At 38.3% G+C, this 20,087-nt stretch overlaps 1 protein-coding gene across 1 annotated transcript; it reads right to left on the bottom strand.

Moving 5' to 3' along the window:
* Positions 1 to 1,118: 1,118 nt before the first annotated feature.
* Positions 1,119 to 14,151, bottom strand: LOC145783219 (uncharacterized). The gene is made up of 3 exons (XM_082595027.1): positions 13,878 to 14,151; positions 1,843 to 1,954; positions 1,119 to 1,460 (listed from the first exon to the last, which is right to left on the bottom strand). The coding sequence occupies exons 1-3, from the start codon at positions 14,086 to 14,088 to the stop codon at positions 1,271 to 1,273; spliced, it is 513 nt and encodes a 170-aa protein (XP_082451153.1). The 5' UTR covers positions 14,089 to 14,151; the 3' UTR covers positions 1,119 to 1,270.
* Positions 14,152 to 20,087: the final 5,936 nt, after the last annotated feature.

Below are 20,087 nucleotides of genomic sequence, written 5' to 3'. Positions count from 1 at the left end.
AAATCCGGGCCTGCTAGCGCTAACTTAAACTTTACTATTTTGTACCAATTCTCTTTTGTAACAATAGGCTACTATTTTGTACCAGTTTGAACAACGATTGCTCGTTTTGTGGATTAGATATAAATGTGAAAGTTAACATATGAACAAACCAAGACATACTCTTTTAATTTGTGTTGGTTTGGTATTTTTATTGTAAAAAATGAATTGCTGAGAATTGGTACAAAATAGTAAAGTTTAAGTTAGCGCTAGATCAATATAATGCATACTTTAAACTTGCAACTAATTAATTCGGATGGATACAGTATCGTGCTTTCCAACGATGGTAAAATTTCTCAAATCCGCGCAGAAATGAGAAAGCTACAGCATATTTGGTGGAGGCACTATTCACCGATCACAGCAAACAGGTGGCGGCTTATAATGAACAATAATCGAGTCGCCTTGAAGAATGCATTGGAAAAAGCTCCGTCGAGCGGTTACGTTTGAACAACGATTGCTCGTCTTGTAGATAACATATAAGCGTGAAAGTTTTTAGATAATTAAAGCAAGATATACTCTTTTAATTTGTGTTGGTTTGGTATTTTTATTGTAAAAATTGAATTTCTGAGAATTGGTACAAAATAGTAAAGTTTAAGTTAGTGCTGCATAAAGATAATGCCTACGTTAGACTGGCAATTTAATCTATTCGGGTAGATGAGGCATCATGCTTTCCAACAATAGTAAAATAGTTAAAATCCAAGCAGAAATGAGAAATCTACAGCATGTTTGGTGGAGGCACTATTCACCGATCACAGCAAACAGGTGGCGGCTTATGCTGAACAATGATCGAATCGCCTTGGCAATTAATTCATTCGGGTAGATGAAGCATCGTGCTTCCAACGATCTAAGCAGAAATGAGAAAGCTGGAGGTACTATAAGCAGAAATGAGAAAGCTGGAGGCACTATTCACTACAAATATTTAAAAATCAATAGCCATTCCGCTTTTACTTCTATTCCGCGTTTTTGCACTCTTCCTAAAAGTAGTTGCGTTTTTTTGCATGACGTCACACATTTTCATGACGTCACTGACCAAGGCGGCCGATGCTAAACCAGCACCAGAAATTGTATAATGTATAGGCTGTATTGGTAAGCATGTTGACTTTGGTAATTCATTAACATTTCTTATTTGCATAAGAATACAACACTGCAGTTACTAAAGTAATTATTGTTCCTTTATTAAATGCATTAATTCTTTAAGATACATTGCAAATACTTCCAACATCTACTCTTTTTGTTAATTGAAATGCAATGCTAGGAATGTTGTCAAAGTCACCATTCCCACGCTATAGCTGACACTCATGGCAGAGTTTCCAGTTGAGCTGTCAGTGTAGCTGACACTGGTCATTGTGACGGAGTTATCAGTTGAGCTGTCAGTCATGACAGTTGTGCAGTTGTCAGTTGAGCAACAACTTGCCTGGCAGTTGCTGAAACACAAGTAAGTTGGTTTGTATGAGTAATAATAAAGTAGAACTTGATGTCTCGTAACTTCTGTTCCGGTTTCTCAATGTTATTGAACATTAAAATTTACACAAGCATTGTTCACGTGAGATGCAACCGAGTGATCAAGTTAAGTCAGTCAGATTTGGAAACTTGTGTTGAAACCTAGGTATGAAAATTTTGAAAGTAAGCTTCCAAAAGCTTTTTTCGTCCAAGATCAAAGATTTATATACAAAATTAATAAAGAAACTCAGCAATTACAACAAAAACCATAAAAACAGTTCAATTTTTACTTGACTAGGCCAGCATACAATTATTGCATGTTGTTTTAATTTAAGCATGGCTACCGTAGGCCTATTGGTAGCCTACCTTATTTGACCGGATGAAAAGGTTGGATTCTGTGCCACTTGAGCGATTACTGCATCGCAGTTATCTTGAGAGCAAAGTTCCGCTGTGGAACATTGACCAACGGTAAGCGGAACTGGGAACAAATCAACACTGTAAGCATTGTACCTTTTCTTCAACAACTGTAGGTTCACCATTTGTTTTTGCTTACAGTATGAAGAAAATACTGATATGTAGAAAAGTAAATTCAACAGTGTAGATTACAGTAATCGGCTCGATAGCCTAGTCATAGTGGTTTGAGTGCCCGCCTCTGCATCAGTAGATGTGGGTTTGGTTCTCCATTGGGTCATAGGCTACCAAAAAACTTTTAAACTGGTACTAAACATTCATTGCTGCTTGGCACTCAGCAGAGAAGTGGGTTTAGGCGTCCTCAATTTTTCTGTGAATAGGAGGCAGGGAGGCAATGGTGCCCATTTAAGGTCATGTAAGCGACTGCACATTTTGCGATAGGATATAACAATTTCAGCTATTCGCTTTTAGCCTAATTATAATCTTTCTTTTCTGTCTCAAAATAATATTCACGACACAAAATTTTGTATCACAGTAGGTTAGCCTGCATCATTATAACATACAGTTGCATGATGCCCTCCATTGCCATTGTTCTTTGTTAATTGTATACCGCACACTTGTATCATTATTCGATAATAATAAGCTGATAGATGAGCATTATCACTATATCTTATCTTAAAACTTATAAAAAATTAACCTTCTAGCAACAAAAATGCCCTTTTTTCATAATCCCGCCCTTCCAGTCAAAAATCGTTCCGGCCCCCCTGGGTTATGCACTTCCTCGACATCGTTCACAACCTCTGAGCATTCTGCTCTCGATGTCCGATTAAATAAAAAAAAACGTTTTTAAGTCAATTCGATAAGCTTGCCAAATTTTCATGGCCTATTAACTTTTACTACGGTACTGTGTGATATAAGGGTCTGCTACTATTCGGTGAGTCCGATTCGGTGAGTTCCTAACCTCTAACCCCAAACCCCTAACCCTAAAACGGCAATGATAATTAGGCTACGGTACCCGATAAATTAAAAAAAAATTGAAAAAAATCCCCCGTTAAGGGATCGGACTCACCGAATCGGACTCACCGAACCGAACTCACCGAATCGGACTCACCGAAACGGGCCATTCCGGTGATATAAGGTCTGGGTTGAATTACCTTTACGCTTTATGACCGTTGTCAGTTTTTTGACTGGAAATCGTTGATGCCTTTGGCTTTCATTCCCAGCAAAGGTGTAGCTATGACATGATAGACCTGTGTTTACTATCAATTACATTTGTCTTGTTTCTAAACTGGTCAGGAAGTCTATTGAAGTGAGCTAACTTTTCATATCTGTGCAGTGAAGATACATAGGCTAATATGTTTTCATAGGTCTGCTTGCCGATAGAGAACCCAAGATTATTTTGGCTCAAGAGTCCACAAAGTACTTAATTAACACAGCACTGCAACTGTGTTATGTTATTTGTGCAGTAATCTATGTAAAATCTACATAATCGGACAGCTCATCTTGAGCTGAATGTTCAAAATAATCTCAAAAAAATCTGCACAAAACAACAAATCTCTATCCTTCATCGCCGAGCAAACTTCGAGGTGACATTCGACAAATCGCTCTGACATACCACCAACACTTGGTATGACTGCGCAAGAAACTGTCATTGCGCGCTTCGCTAGTCCTAGTCCTTGTCTACTCTAAACAAAGTAATGTGCACCTGTTTGGTGCCGCAATGCTCACTGCCACAACATCGAAATAGCCAACAACAGCACTCTGCGCACAGTGACTGGATGCATGCGTCTCACACCATTGGACAATCTTCCTATTCTTGCTGGCATCCAACTCCCTGAGCTTCGTCATAAAAAAAAACAATCTGTCTCTCTGTCGTCGGGCATTGTGAAGACCAACCACATTTTTTACTCCAAGGTTTCTGCTCCTTCAAACGAGCACCCACGTTGATTGAAATCAAGACACCCATTTGTGCCTGCTTTTTAACTTCTGCTCGACGAAACTGACGGACAAAACATTTCTGTGGGTAATTGGGCGGACCATAAATTGATTGATTGAATCTTTATCCTTGGACCGGAAAGGCTTCTTGCAGAGCTTAATCCTGGCAGTTTCGCACACTTGTAGAGGTTTTGACTTACTGACGCAGGCCGGTCACTGAGATTGACATAGTAACGTTTCCGATTGTTGGAGTGTTGTTGCTGGGGAAGTATTCCATCCATTAGATGCTGTTGAATGGAGAGCAGTCTTTCACGTGCGCTGCTCAAGCGCATACCCCGAGAGTCGAACCAGCACCGCTTGATCTTGAAGCTTCTTCGTTCCAGAAGTCAGGCGCAAACCAACTGAGCTATCGGGGCGGAAATAGAAGTATGAATGGTAGGCTATCAAATATCACCAAAATCCATTATCATCTTCGACGCCGACATCAGTGGCTGCTCTCCAGCTGTCTTTAACTTGTGGAGCTGTCCATAGTTTTAGAAACACCGTTGCAAAACAGTTAGGTCGTTGTTACTAAAAAACTATGTTAAAACTAAGGACATTACATTACGGGACGGGTAATTGTTGCGTCTGTTTTCCGCTGACATTAGAAGGGTCAATTGCCAATTCGATTATTTTTTGACGCCTTACTACAAGCATGCTTTTAAAAAAAAACCTTAAATTAGTTAAAAATAGGCTTGCCATTTTTTAGAAATGCAGATCCGGGACGCATATGGAAAACTGCAAATGAACTCAATGTAGGCCTAATACCAAAGAATTTAATGCAACTAATTAATTAATGCGGACAAATTATCAATATATGTAGGCCTAACTATTTTATGAGCGATGACGTGGACTGTAAAGTAAAGAAAGTCTTCAAAGACCTGCATTTGACAGTCCGCCTCTTTCGACGCTCACAAACCCTCTGAAACGCCCTTCAAAAACTAAAAAAATCCGACCTTGCCGGCTACTAAAATGCCCACTACGGAACGACGGCATGTGTAGGCTTCCACCAAGAACTGTGTCTACAAGGTCATATGTAAGAAATGCAGGAAAAGCTATAGGCAGCACGATTCGCCCACTCCACTCCAGCTTGAAAGAACACCTTCGCTCAGATAAAAGTTCAGTCTTTGATCATCAACAACAGTGCCTCGAAGACTTTGAATTTACAATCATTGCCAGAGAAAACGACGCCGTACAATTACTCTTCAAAGAGGCCATTTTCATAAGTAGGCAGAATCCAAAAATCCACAACCGTGCCGAAAAGGAAGAACTGCGACACCTAATCTATGAATCAACTGATTCAACAAAATTTCACAGCAATAACGCCTAACAACATAGAAACTCAACAGCCAGCAGCCTCAAGCCATGTACTTCTAGACTACCTGTACTGGTCACAGGTGACGTATTCATCACGTGACCATACCACAGTGGACCCAAAGGAATTGCGCTTTTTCAAATCAGTTTTTCAAAAACCAGACAGAAGACAGAGAATTCAGTTCATTTAAGTTTTATTATGAAAAAAAAAAAAAATAGTTCAGTTTAAAAAAGGAAATTGTGTGCTTTGCAGAAAGGTAGGCTACCTTTTTTAATGTTTTGTGTGCGTGACTGTGATGTTAGCACAGCAGTAGCCTTGGGAAAGCTTTGTGAGAATGGAACCTATGGTAGGCTACTCCTCGGTACAAAAGTAGCCTATGTACAACTTACAAAGCATAAAACATTATCAAGAAATACCACTTTTTTGATTGTTGACAGTGAATACAAGAAGGCTTGCATTGAGTGACATTGATGGCCTAACAGCACAGCAGTAAGGTATGCAAGAAGTCAAGTTTTGGAAATAGTCTAGCCTACATAATAGTAGTAAGCAGTTAGCTATGGTATTTTGTAATTTCCGCAAAACAAAAGCATACAGAGTTGAAATCAGTTAGAAAGTGATGTTTCCAATTCAGCTCTCTTATCACAGCAGTTAGCCTACATGACTAATTTAGTCATTCAATTTACAAATAAAGCCACTTGATGAATTGTTGCAGGTTGTGTAGCTTGGTACAAATTTCGAATTATGGGACGTTGCTCTGCTTATGGCTGTAAAAGTGGCTATGATAGTCATAAAACACCAAAAGGTGTGTCAATGCACAGTTTTCCTTTTCAAAATCATGAACTGTTAGAAAAATGGATCTGTAAACTTTCTCGAAAAGATTTTGTTCCAAGCAAAAGTTCTAAGGTGTGTTCTTTGCATTTTACTGATGATTGCTTTGTGAGTTTATCGGAAGATTCTAATGCAAGTCGAATTAAGAAGACAGGATCAGGTCTCAAAAGAAGGTGAGCCTCAGATTGTACAGAGAAAAGCTAATGGTCTTTTGTACTTTAAGATGTCCGCATTGAACTTGGATGGCTTAAAGTACACAAGACCCAAATCTTAGTTCAGTTTATTGGTTTTGTTAAAAAGAGAGAGGAAAAAACAAAACAAAATCATTCAAAACACACATAAATTCGAACAAATAAATAAATTCTAGTTAATTATCTTTTAAGATTTATGTTGCTGTGCTACCTCATATCTTATTTTCTCCATATAGGCCTAGTAGGCTGTTAAAAGTAGTGTTAATCATGTTGGGCCTACCAATTATATGCAGCCCTAGGCTTATTGATTATGAAATTGAGACCTTCCATTGAATGTTTTGACTCATAGAGTACCGGTATGTGTTGTTTATCATGAAACTCTAATCTTAAAAAAGATGCATAGCTTTTGTATTGCCACTTTTACAGAAAACTAAGGAGTGATGCATTGCCAACATTATTTCCCAACTGCCCTACTTACATGTCCAGTGAGCCACCACCCAAACGATCCAAAACTACTTCTGCCAGTGCCAGGCCAGACACAAACAAGATACTGACAATGCAGAGAAAATGAGCTAATTATTTTTAGAAAAAGACCAGGTGAGATCAATTGAAGACATATATGAGCGAATACAGACAGAACAAACCACGCCATCTGAAATTACTGCGTTGTTGAAAGAGGACATTTTATTTCTTTGTATTGTTGACATGACTGCTGAAATTCCATCTTTAAGCATGGGGTTGCGGATTTTTGTTGATTTGTCATATGAGTCCTTTTTGAGTAGTAAAAAAAGAAAGAACAATGTTAAAATTGCAAATGGCACAATAAGTCGTTTCAGTGAAGTCACAAACCTGCTTGCTGACCTAAAATGTCAATTACCGTCTTGTCACACAACTACCTTTGATGATGTTCTTGATGATTTTACAACTTCTTTTGAAGCATTTTTTCCTAATTGTAAAAGAATAAATTTCATAACTGAACAACTGAAGCTTATTGGAGGTTCTACAAACCGACGAAAATACTCTCGATTAACCACTGTTTTTGCATATTATCTGGTATGGTCAACAAGTGCAAGTGCTTACAGAGTTCTTTTAAACAATGAAATTTTAATTTTGCCTTCAGAAAGAACACTTCGTCGTATCACACACAAACTTGGTGCACCAACTCAAAATGCTTCTGTTAAATATTTAAAAGCACGGTGATCTGGGTTGACTTCACTTGAGTCTAATGTCAACCTCATGCTGGATGAAATTTACACAGCTAGCAGAATTGAGTATGCATCTGCCTCTGGAAGGCTAGTGGGCCTGACTAATGGAGGGGAAGTTGCTTCCACTATTCTGTATTTTATGGCCTCTTCATTATGCGGTAAATTCCAAGATATGATAGCATTGATCCCTACTTATCATTTGGATACACAGAAACTTAAACTTGCCATGTGGGATGTCTTACACTTATTGGATGAATCTGATTTTAATGTTGTATCACTCTGCTGTGACAATCACCCTGTGTATCGTTTGTTCTTTAAAAACGTCTTGCGTGAAGGTGTTCTGAGTCCGATTGTTTCTCATCCAATCACAAAAAAGCCATTGTTTTTATTCTTCGACTCAGTGCGTAACTTAAAAAACATTTACAACAACTTGCATAATCGAAGAGTATTTTCTTTTCCTGATATTGACAACCCTAACATAATACAAACTGCTAGATTTGATGACATTTGTGACTTGTATGCTGCAGAATCAAAACGACCCCTCAAGTTGGCACACAAATTGACAAAAAAGGTTCTTGAACCCTAAAATATTGAAAAAACTTCTGCAAAATGGTCAAATAGTATGTTTCATGAAAGCACCATGAATGCCTTGCAGTACTTCAGCACGAATGAAAGAAAACAATGGAACGGAACTGCTGACTTCATCCCTATTGTTCTCAATATGTGGAAAATTGTTAACGTAAAGACACCATCTATTGGTCATCACAAAAGAGACCCACGATTTTAAGTTGTGTTATCTTGAAAAATTTGCTAAATTTATTGAAACTTGGTCTTCAAGTGGACTGCCTTGTTTATCAAAAGAAACATGTTTAGCTTTGAAACACACTTCGTTGGCTCTCTCTGCGGTTGCTAGATACCTTCTGTCTGATCTTGGTTTTAGTTATGTCTTGCTTGGAAAATTGCAATCAGATGCTTTAGAGTCCCGATTTGGTTGGTATCGTCAAATGTGTGGGGGCAATTATTTCATTTCTGTACAGCAAGTTTTACAGAACGAACGAAAGCTCAAAGCTATTTCTCTTATAAAGTTTTTTGGTTTTTCTTTGTGTGACGATTTTGATGAAAGTGCTACAACATCATGTGCTGTTGAAGAAGACATTGACCTATTCCTTAAACAAATGGATCATTCACTCAAGCCATCGGTTTGTGAGTTAAACAGCATTTATTATGTTACAGGAGCTATGACCCACTCTCAGCTTCGCAGCAAACTCTGTTCTGCTTGTTCTGACATTCTTTTGTCAAATTCAACTGCCGTTATGGTAAATGAATCAAAAGTCTTTGATAGAGAATGTGATGAAGCCTGCAAATTTACGAATGAAATCATTGGAGGTGGATTTATTCCACCTAATGATATATCGTTTTCTTTGTGTCAACATTGCTACTGTATCTTTAATTCAATTCGCTCTGAACCTTTCCTGGAGCAAAAATTTTTAGCGATTGAAGAAAAAAAAAGTTTTTTTTGTGCGACTTGTCACAGTATCATTGATTGATCTTTGGCAAAATTATAAAGATATTCAAAGTACACCATGGGCCATGATATCAACAATATGATCTGCACATTTTTTAATTGTTTTATGTCCAATTATGTTCGTGATCTATGACAAAGCGGTAGATCAACATCGTGCCGTAAATTACGAAGTTGCGTGGTGGATACTAACAACAACCAGAAATGTTACTTTATGTTTTTGCTTAACTGCTTACAAATGTGCTATTGAATTGTTTCAATATTGGTAGTCTATGTATATTAACGGACAACCGATATCTTGGACGTCGTCGTCAGTGGAATCGTACATCAAACATTGAGAAATTAATTAAGCTATACCAGCACAAAGTTTCAGCCAAGAATGCGATGGGAATAATTCATTGATAACTTTCTTTGACATTGTTCCACATAGCCTACCTTGTTGTTTGTGTTGCATCAATGTCACACCTCTCTTTAAATTTACGTTGCATTGCAATTTTCTGTGCTGCTTAACGTACTAAAAGTAATAAGCAAACATTTGCAGCTGACTCTTTGCTATATTCTACATAACTCACACCTAAAATAGGTAGATTTTCGTCGCATGGGGCCACTGGCGTATTCAATAAAAACCTGTGACCAGTACAGGGTAGTCTAGAAGTACATGCTTAAGCCAAACAAAAGAGCCATATTAAAGAACGACCCACTGACTTCAACACCATTCGTCATAGCACATGACCAAGGAACTGTGTTCCTAAAGTTAGTGCAATTCGCTATTATCACTAGGGTGGAGTGAAAAAAGAAAATTTTGATTTTTGCTCTGTAATAGCGATTAAAAGTTGTAGTGTGGCTTGACTATTAAGCTTTGAAAATTTCAGCGTTTTAAAATAAAGTTTTCGTCTGCCGCAAGCAAGTTCAAGATTACAAGGGATGTGCTGATTAAATATCACAATTTGCTTCAGATTTTTTTCCGCAACAAAACCATCGCATGTGACGTCATAGAGGATATTTCTTACGATTCAATTAGTCCATTTAAGCAACATAATCGGAAATATGCAATTCTTAAAAAGGGCCTGAAAAAGCCATTGCAGCGGTTTGTATGTCTGTTGCATTTTAATGAATTACCACTGAGACACTTGATGCATTATCTTGATGGAGTTACATCTGGTCCACTAAGTTTTTCTGGCTCCATTGGTAAAAAACTTGAAGACTGTGACAGTTTACCAGTCACAGAGTTTGAGGCTGTTGATATTCAACTGCCTTCAATTGACGTGAGCTTAAGCACAGACCAGCAGTAGCCTACTGTACTTGTATGGCATCTGTAAAGCAATTAGCTCAGGGCGTTGTGATGCCAAGCTTGCCTATTGTAATCCAAGAAAGATGAATCACTCCAGATGGCTGACAACAACCAATCGCATTTTGAAGCTTTATGTTTCACGAAACAATCCCTGTAAAATCTGAGAGCGTTGGTCTTCTTCATCGTGTATCACACGGCCGTAGCCCAGAGCATCACGCAGGCTCTTGCTCTATCGTTGAACTCGGCCAAATCCTGTGCAGAGCACCTTGCTTTTAGGTCAGGGCATTCGAGTAGATGTTGCATCGTTTGCTCCTGTCCGCATTTGCAACTTGTGCTCCCCATGGAATACCCCCAGTGTCTCATCAAGGTTTTACACCTGCCAATACCAGTTCTTAAGCGGTTGAGGCATCGCCAATACTTCCACGGTTCACGTTTTCTGGGAGGAAGGCTCTCCATGGGTGTGAGCTCCATATTGGCCAATGTCGGTCCGGCTGCCAGTCTCTCCTGCCATAGTTGAACCCGCACATTGGCGGCGACATCGTCATGACCTAATGGGACAACTGAAGCAAGGAAACTTTTGGTGGAGTAGCCTACATTGCCAAGTTATACGCTCCAACGTGGTTTGCAGTGAAAACGCAACCTTCCTGTACTACTTACTGTAAAGGAGCTAAACACTTTGTTTCACGTAGTTAAAAAGTCGCGCTGTCTTAGCGCTGAACTAAAAGCAATAGTTGTCCCTGGTATCAACCGAAATGCCTTTTTTGCTCACCAAGAGAACCTATTGCTGTGGATGTTGGTAGATGAACGTCTGTACAACAGAAAATTAGCACTGAGAAGGATACTTTCCAGAAAACAAGGTCATGGAGATTCCATTCGTCTCTTTAAAGTTCCACTCTTGATCTTTGAAGCAAACGAATACTTTGAACTGATTGATTGGCAGCATACAGAGAGATATGAACTACCACTAACTCGAGACATACCGGACAGTCAGTTAATGTCCTTCATTCAAGATGCTGCAGCTCCAGAGCTTGAATTTCCTAGCTATCCGTGTCACACGCAAGCCATGGAAGGGGCCGTGCGCCTCGTTACTGAAGCAGCATCTGCGGTGTGTGGGCAAAAACAACGGGAGGGATTCATTCGAAGTAGACTGCAGTCAAAATTAGAAATGCCTGTATTCAATACAAAACGAGAGTTTTTGGCAAATGGAGTGCTTAATGAGATTTAAACTCATGGGAGTCGGCAGAGAGGGGCACTTGTCCCCCTGGATTTGGGTTTTATAAACGTTTCTTTCCTTATGAAAACGATACTTTCAAAAATGTTTCTTACCTTTGGGCGATAATATCTTTTTCATCCAATTTTCTTTAAAGTAAACCAACATTTTTCCAGGACTATTTTTTCGCGCTTTCGGAAACTATCGCTAAGTATGCCTTGGAAATATCTTTAATTGTAACGTTTTCGCTCGTGCCGTCCAAATTTACGTTACATTTCATCAATACACTTAGCTACGTTGCACTCGTTGTAGCTCACAAGATGAAATTTGGCTTAAAAGATGTTTGCCCCCTCCCCCTGCAATATTTCTGCCAACGCCCATGTACTGTATAAGCTGATGATTTAAAAAGCGTTTACAATATTTATATGGGATCAAAAGTAAACAGGCAACCGAAATCTCAATATTGTCATATTAAGAAAAACACTTTTCTACTGTAGTTTGCTTTACCTTCATTGCACATACTTGCTTAAACTGTGGTGATGAACTTGTGAAAGGAACAGAAATTTGAAGAAAATAGCTTAAAATCCGTGTTTTTTCTTATCAGTTGATCATATACATGCAACAAGCGTTCTAAAAGACGTATTTTCCACTGCATTGCAACGATTTATGTGTAATTTACAACTCTGATATTGTTAGATAGAAGTACCGAAGGTAGAAGTTAGATAAAAGTGACGATCTGCTAATTGTGATGACGTCATAGCTCCAAAATACCAGTGAAAACTTCAATGGACTTGCGGCAGACGTAAACGTTGATCAAAATCAAAAATATTTCAGCATGTGAATACATTTACCACATCACAACTTTTAGTAACTATTACAGATTGATTCTATCAACTTTCATTTTTAACCTATGTTTCACTCCACCCTAATTATCACAGCGAACTGGCAGCATCAAGCTAAAACAGGTCGCTATAATCTACATTGTGAAATATGTAGGCCTATTTCAACAACGAAAACAAAAGAACTTAATAATATTTAAAAGCAAATGAATTAGGCCTAATAATTTTTTTCTGTGCTAAGCACCTTTTTTAAAAGTACAGTGTTTGATTTTATCTTTTCATAAAATTCACTAGGCCTACATGTCAAATCAACATTAATTTGGCAAGTGAGGAGAGCTTTGACATTCTGTTCTAGCATTTGGCCTTTGTCATCAGTCCGCATACTGTTAATATTTGAAAAAGATTGCTCAACTGGTTCTGATGTCCCAGGCAAACAAAACACAAACTCAACAAGTTTTTAAAAGAATGGTTATGTTTTGTTGATAAAAATTTGGAACAATTGGATCCACTTTTGTTCAAGAGATGTGGTTGCATTTTGCCATGATTCTTTCCTCTCACTTTCAGACATGTATTTCTTTGCCAAAACGTGCTCATTGAAAAAAGTCGATGTTGATCATTTGCTTCTGAAACATTTTGTTGATATTTTCCGCAGACCACTTTAGAAAGAACTGCTGAAGTGGCTCTCAAGAATTTTTTTTTTTTAATCTCAAATTGAGAATTCCGGGACAAACTGGTTAACCGGGCGGGACGCGAAATTTTTTTTCCACGAGATTTCTGTCTCATTGATTCTAGTCACTCTAAAAGTAAGATTTTCCGAAAGTGTCTTGAAAGATTGGTTGATTCAGATTGCGAAATAACTATTTGCCAATGAAATTCTGCAATGATAATAAAATATAAGCTTTCCCTAACCCTACTTTTTTTGAAAAGCTCTTGCGCATCGCAAAAATCAATTTAAAAAAAAAAAAGTTTGAATTCGACGGGCGTCGAACCCTCGTTCTCAGTTCTCACGAACACTAGGCAGAGGATGAAACCACTAAACCAACCGTGCCAACGAGAAAATGTTGCATTTACACGGTTTTAATACAAACTTTTACCAAAATATGCAAATGAGACAGTAATCTCGTGGGTAAACAAAAATTTCGCGGCGGGACAACGGGACAAGGCCTTAAAATCGGGACAGTCCCGGCTAAACCGGGACGTATGGCAAGCCTACTTAAAAACCAACTTCACTACATACTTTTATACAACTTACAAGAAGTACGATATATTGTGAATCAGAAAAAAAACAAAAAACGTAACCCTTCTAGTGTTGTGGATATGCCAAAAGCGGATGTAGTTTCGAATCTCCATGATCTAAAATCCCTAGTAAAAACACATTTTTGTAGAAATATTAGCCAAACTATAATTTTGAGGAGAATAACTTATATTATAACTAAATGGGACACACATGGCATTGCGTGCAAGCAAACAAATACCAATATCAATTTAAAATTACTTTTCAGCTGACTACTGTTACAAATGTGAAATGTAATATGACGTTTGATGAAACACAGCCGCCATGCTGTTAACACCAAAAGCAGAATCATTACCGCATCTTATTGAACAGCTTGCTTACTTTCACCAATTCCTGGAACATTAAGATCCAAACTCACAAAGGTGCAGCGATCGGATTCGGTAGGGCATGAAGTGGATGCGAGATCACTTTTAGCATTGTTGCCACCAGCACTAATGGAGAACTTCACACCGGTTTGGCAATCCAGTCCTTGGGTGAATGTTGGCAAGAAGCATGCCACGACAACAGAGATGATTATCAAGTTCAACTGCATCTTTAGTTTTAAATATCGGTGTTGTGACAATAGCCTAGACTGTAACTAATTCCTGCAATAAAAATTGAACTATTGTCTGGTTACTAAAGATATAGCACTGATGTTTTTTACTTTTGTTCTTGTTTCTCGATACTATTGATTATGAAAGTTACAGGAAGGTCCCTTATGTAGGATGCAACTGAGCATTAAACACTAAATACAATCAGCCAGGTTCAAAAATTGTCTAATTTATTGATAAAGCTTTCGCCACCTTAACCCGTCAGATGCGTAATTAATTTTTCGCAACTCTCTTTACTGTGAGTGTTTAATTTACCACTTGAAGTAGTTTTCATTGCATCATTGCTTACTCGGATGTTGGGGAACCCCCATGCCTCTTGTGCTTTTGTTCAATTTTCTATTCAGCCGATTGCTTTATTTTCTAGTCTTGGCTATTGCGGATAAGTCTCCGGCTGGACTACTGTATTGTTTTTAGTGTCATCGCAATCTTCTCCAGTTATCATACCTTTCACCATAGTGGAATTATTTAACTAGCTGTTTATAATGAAGAAAAAAACTACATCTGCAATTGTTATTGTAATGTAAATAATGCATCTCTGTTTCACCACACGCCATAATTGCGCCTTCCAAACAATGTGAAGAGTGATAATGACAATTGTTGCAACACGCACTTAACAGGTAAAAGGCTTCTTCTTCAGTTTTATTTTCAGTGCCCTCATCAGAAAAAATTCTAATAATTTACTGTAACTACGTCGGAAGACGAAAGAATGCAACAACATATTTTAAGTCTTTTGATAAACAAAAATTTAACTTTCACTCAAGCCATCTCCTACCCTGACAATTTTTGGAGGTAGGCAAGAAAAGGTAAGTTGAAACATTTTTCACATTTACAACTACAGTAGAATTCGCCCTTCACGGCACCTCTAGGGGATTTGCAAAAACTGACGTTATAGCCGAATTGACGTTATAGACGAACTACCGCAAACTATTCCACAACTGTCTTTTGATTAAAGAAAGAGGTTTATAATCCAGTCAGGGTTACTGTGTACCACCAAACTGACAAAAGGCACGCAGAAAATACAGTAAACAAAGAAATTGTTTAAAAAAAAAATCTACAGCGTATAAGGTACAGGAAATTTGCGCAATAGCCTACAGCTCGTTACATTGGCTACAGTAGTAGAGAAGTTCATTGTTTATTAGCAAAAAAACGCATTGATCTTAAGCTGTTTCGGATTTGACACAGCTGTAGAGCTGCTTTTTACACGTGATAGTTTTTCACGCGGGAAAAAAAAAAGTTAATTAGTTTATACAGTACTGCACGTAGCCTACAACTGTTGCTTTGAGTTGTTAAGAGGTCAGCTGTAGAGCTGCTTTTTACATGTGATAGTTTTTCACGCTGGAAAAAAGTTAATTCAGTTAATTAAAGTCCCTGCTGCGAACGACGTAGCAAAATAAAGGGAAGACATTGTGCAAGCAGCAGCGCTAACTGGATTAACAGACTGACCGTTCGTGGTGAAGGTAATGACTTAAAGTGACGTTATAAACGAACAAAAGACGTCTGGGGACCAATAAAGGGTGCTGTTACATGCGAATTGACGTTATAGGCGATGCTGTTATAGCCGAACTACAATGTACGTAAAAGATAGGAATTCTGCCGGGACCGAGCGAAATGTGATGTAATAGGCGAATTGATGTTATAAACGAAGCCGTTATAGGCGAATTCTACTGTATAATCAGAATTTTGGTGGGTCTAGACAAGTCACCCAAGGCATAAAACTTGATTTACTGGTGCACTATTGTCAACTACTTTCGGCTTTTTACTATATTTAACCTACTTATTGAATAATTAATTAAAAAAAGCCACCTTTGTGCATCAATTGAGAAGGAGCGATCTTCCTGGCGTCAGCACTACCTAACTACTCACTATAGAACAGCGAGCATTGTGTTTCGCTAACCATACCGGTGTAGTCTCCACATTAGCCATCAAGACTTTTCCCAAAAACATGTGTTTCTCGGCAGTCGAGTGTAGCAAGAATTGACAGCGATAGACACGTGTTTCGCTCTTGAGGCTGGGCTCATCAGTACCGTACGCGTATTTGTAAAACCTACTGTTGGACGGCACCATAAGGCGAGATTGACCAATCAGTCAGCAGCAAGCGATTCACACTTCTCCTAGGAGGAGAAAATATCTCCTTAGGAGAATGAAGTTTCTCTAACCAATCGGAAGGCAGCAGTGAAAAGTTGTCGGCGCGAAAAGCAGTGGTTGAAAACTGTTCTCTGTTGAATGCGTCCTGAACAGAAAGTGCAACAGCTTTTGAGGGTTTTTTGGCTATGGAAATTGTGTAGTTTTGAGCGACAATAAGGATTCGAGGGAGGTACGAGTAGAGGCAAAATCGGAAGAGGAGTGGAAATGTTGGTTGCAGGAGTACAGTAAAAGCTCAAACACTGCATGGAATGTTAGGACAACCATGGCCACCTGGAGATGCGGCCTGATTTGTCACATTTTGCAAATTTTGATTACAGCTACTGCTAGTGCTTGACTGACAATTTTTGAGATGTTTTTACTTTTTGCGGTTTCCTAATGACATAAAACTTTTTTGTTGCCTTGGGGAAGCAGTAGCAAATGAGAAAAAGTAAGTTGAAAAACGCTAAATCAGACTGTTATTGAAAAATTAACAGTCTGACTAAAATCTTCGAAATCAAATTTTCTTTGTTTTTCAACGTGTGAGGATGTTAAAACCTATTGTGTCATCTGGGGAAAAGAATAAAGAAAGCGTAAAAATCTAAGTTTTAGAAAAATTTATTTAAACATTTGTTCAAAGTTAGAAAAACCTGGAAATTTCTGCAAAATGTGACAAATCAGGCCGTATCTTTAGCTGGCCATGGGACAACGTATCCTAATGTTAAAAGATTTGCGTTTAGAAAAGACTACATATGTCATCACAACCAGGCGTTCAACAAAGGAATGCAAAAAGTCAACACAAAGTAAGTTGTTGCAGTTAACCTATATAATATAGTTCTGTAGGCTATTATCACTTGTGTATCCTTGGCTATTTTTTAGTGTTGAATGATTGAATCTTTATCCTCGGACTGGGAAAGCTTCTTTCAGAGCTTAATCTTGGAAGTTTCGCATACTTGTAAAGGCTTTGAATCATTGATGCAGGCCCGGTCCAATTGTTGAAGTCTTGTTGCCGGGGAATTATTTCATTTTCATCCATTAGATGCCGCTGAATGGAGAGCAGTCCTTAACGTGCGTTGCTCAAGCGCCCGCCCTGAGAGTCAAACCAGCGCCGCTTGATCTTGAAGCTTCTTCGTTCCAGAAGTGATGTGCTAAAAAATTGAGCTATCACGGCGGAGTTTTGAGTTTTGTTACAATAGTTTTTAGAGTCTTCACAATCAAAGATCAAAAAACCTGCACTGAATTTGAATAGCTTGCAATAGAATAGCCTAGAATAAAAAGTATGTAAAAATTCAGTTTATGAAGATAATTGCAAGGGAATTTATCCTACCCTGCTTCCATTTCATTTAAATTTCATGTGTAATATGCTCCATTTTTGTTTATTTTAATAGGTGCCCTGCAAAGATGAGTGTTAAGATCAAGCGCATCACAACTGATACCAAAAAGAAAGATCCAATGGTGGCCTCTTTTCCTTGTTTTGTTACTTTTAAGGAAAAACACAACCACACTTTGGAGTCATGTGCTGCATTAGAGCAACTTACAATTTTGCCTGATACGAAAGCAACTTTTTTTAGATATTTTCAAAGTGGATTTACTGCTGCTGAAGCTTTGTCAATAGAGCAGTCAAAGCTTTCTGCAGCAGGAAATTTGTCTGACATAGCAAATAGCCGCATGAACCCAAAGCGTGACTCCGTGTATTACTGGTGGAGGTTATGGCGCCAACAATCATGTGGTACATACACAGGCGAGAAAATGTTTCAATGCATCAAAGACTTTGCACAAACATTACAATCAAAAGTACAATTAAAGGAATTTGGGAATGGTTCATTTGTTTGTGTGATTGTTACCCCTTTGATGGAACGTGTTCATGGAATGCAACAATCTTGTGAAATGGTTTTTGTGGACTCCACATCTCATTTAGGCAAGTAAAATCTATGCATCTTCAGTTGATGCAAAGTTGGCCGTCTGTATATATCAGGTGTTCCCAACGTTTTTTACCCAAACTATACTACACTTCGAATCTGTTAATTGCATACCTAATTGTTAATGATTAAACAATTTCGGCTGCACTTAATTCATTCCACTTTTTTCCAAATTCATTTTGATGACATCACATGTTGTCTTGTACGTTTCATTACAAGATTTTTTTTCATTTGTAGACCAAACAAACGCCACTCTTACTGTTTTATTGTGTGGAAGTCCTATGGGTGCTCTTCCATTGGCCGTGATCATTTCCAGTGGTCAAGATGAGGAATGCTACACAATTGGTAAACATGGTAGTGATGATACTACCACAATCATTTCTTTGCAAGAACTGTTAAAAAGTTTCAAATTTTGATAGACCTGGGGCTATATGGTACTTAATTATATGCTTATAATTAGAGGCCTATAATTTGTTCCATTTATTGTATCAAGTATATACAATTAAAATGAAATTGCATAAGGAAAAATGTTGCAACACGGTGTCTTTTTAGGTTTTACAACTCTCAGATATGCTTGGAAACAATGCATTTTATGGGAAAAAAATTTACTAGTTTAAGAAATTTCAGGGTTAAATCAGTCAACCCCTTTGTGAATTGTGATTTCTCTTCATTTAGGTATTTAGATACCAATCTGTTCATGAGAAGAGAGCAATGGTGTCATGCCTTTCGTCAAGATAGCTGCATCACCAGGGGAAGCAACACAAACAACTGTTGTGAAGCAACAATTAAAATCATCAAAGATGTTGTCTTCAATAGGTATGTTTCCAATGGTTGTGTAACTTGAAGTGTAAAAACGAAAAGAAATGTTCATAGTAGCAAACAGCTCTGTCTACATCTAGCTGCCATACAACTAATTAATGCAATCGCATGTGTTTTCAGGTGCAAAGCATACAACCCTTGTCAACTGTTGCAATTCGTTGTTGAGATTTACAGCACTTACTTCTCAAATAGAATACTGAGCCTTGTTTTTAATAAGGCAAAACGACCTACCTTAAAACTGACAGTCCTTCCAGCCAGTAGCATCACAAAAGTACACACCGCTTCTGGACTAACTTATACGAAGTTGGAAGTGAAACTACGGAAAGGCGTTCCTACATTGTAGATGCTTTGGTAGGTACTTGCTCTTGTCCTATTGGCATAATTATGTGGAAAATTATGCAAGCATCAGTCCAGTGTTATTTTGCATGAACAACTGACTCCAAATCATATGTATAGAGGCACGCCTGAAGAAAAGAAACGGTATGTGTATATTGCCCTTGGAGATACACACAACATATGCTATGCACTTTCCTCCAAAGAAGCAACAGAAGCTATCCAGAAATTCAATTCTACACTGGAAAAGATTAAAACTCCCTCTCAGCTACTTTCGCTGTTGCATTCTTCACATGCCAATGCCGTCCCGTTTAAAAATTCAGGAAGAAAAATTCAGTGCCAACCTGCCTCCATATCTCGACGTCCACAGGGAGCCCCAAGAGGAGCTGCTCCACTTGGAAAAGGACGAAAGCCTTCATGTCTTGCATGTCCACCTTCCAAACGTCCTAGAAATCTGTCATTTAACATTAGGAAAAACCAGCCAAATGCCACCGGACATTAATTTTTACGCTTTCCATCAAACCAGGCAACAATGAGCGACTGGCAATCGCGACACCCCCCTTTTCAGGGATAATATGCGTGTCTGTGACCGCAGGGGACCTGGAGCCAGCTTATGTAGTGTACATGACGTTCTACTGTATATACACCCCCCTAACACCACATTATCGGCATCTTATAAGGAACTGACTGCATCAGTTCGTTAAAAAAACAACTAAACTGAGTGCACCAGTTCCAAGACATTGAAACAT

Source organism: Aplidium turbinatum, chromosome 1 (genome assembly GCF_918807975.1).
Source record: "Aplidium turbinatum chromosome 1, kaAplTurb1.1, whole genome shotgun sequence".
Taxonomy (NCBI): domain Eukaryota; kingdom Metazoa; phylum Chordata; class Ascidiacea; order Aplousobranchia; family Polyclinidae; genus Aplidium; species Aplidium turbinatum.
Note: the sequence above shows the minus strand (reverse complement) of the source record. Positions and strands in the feature narration are given on the sequence as shown.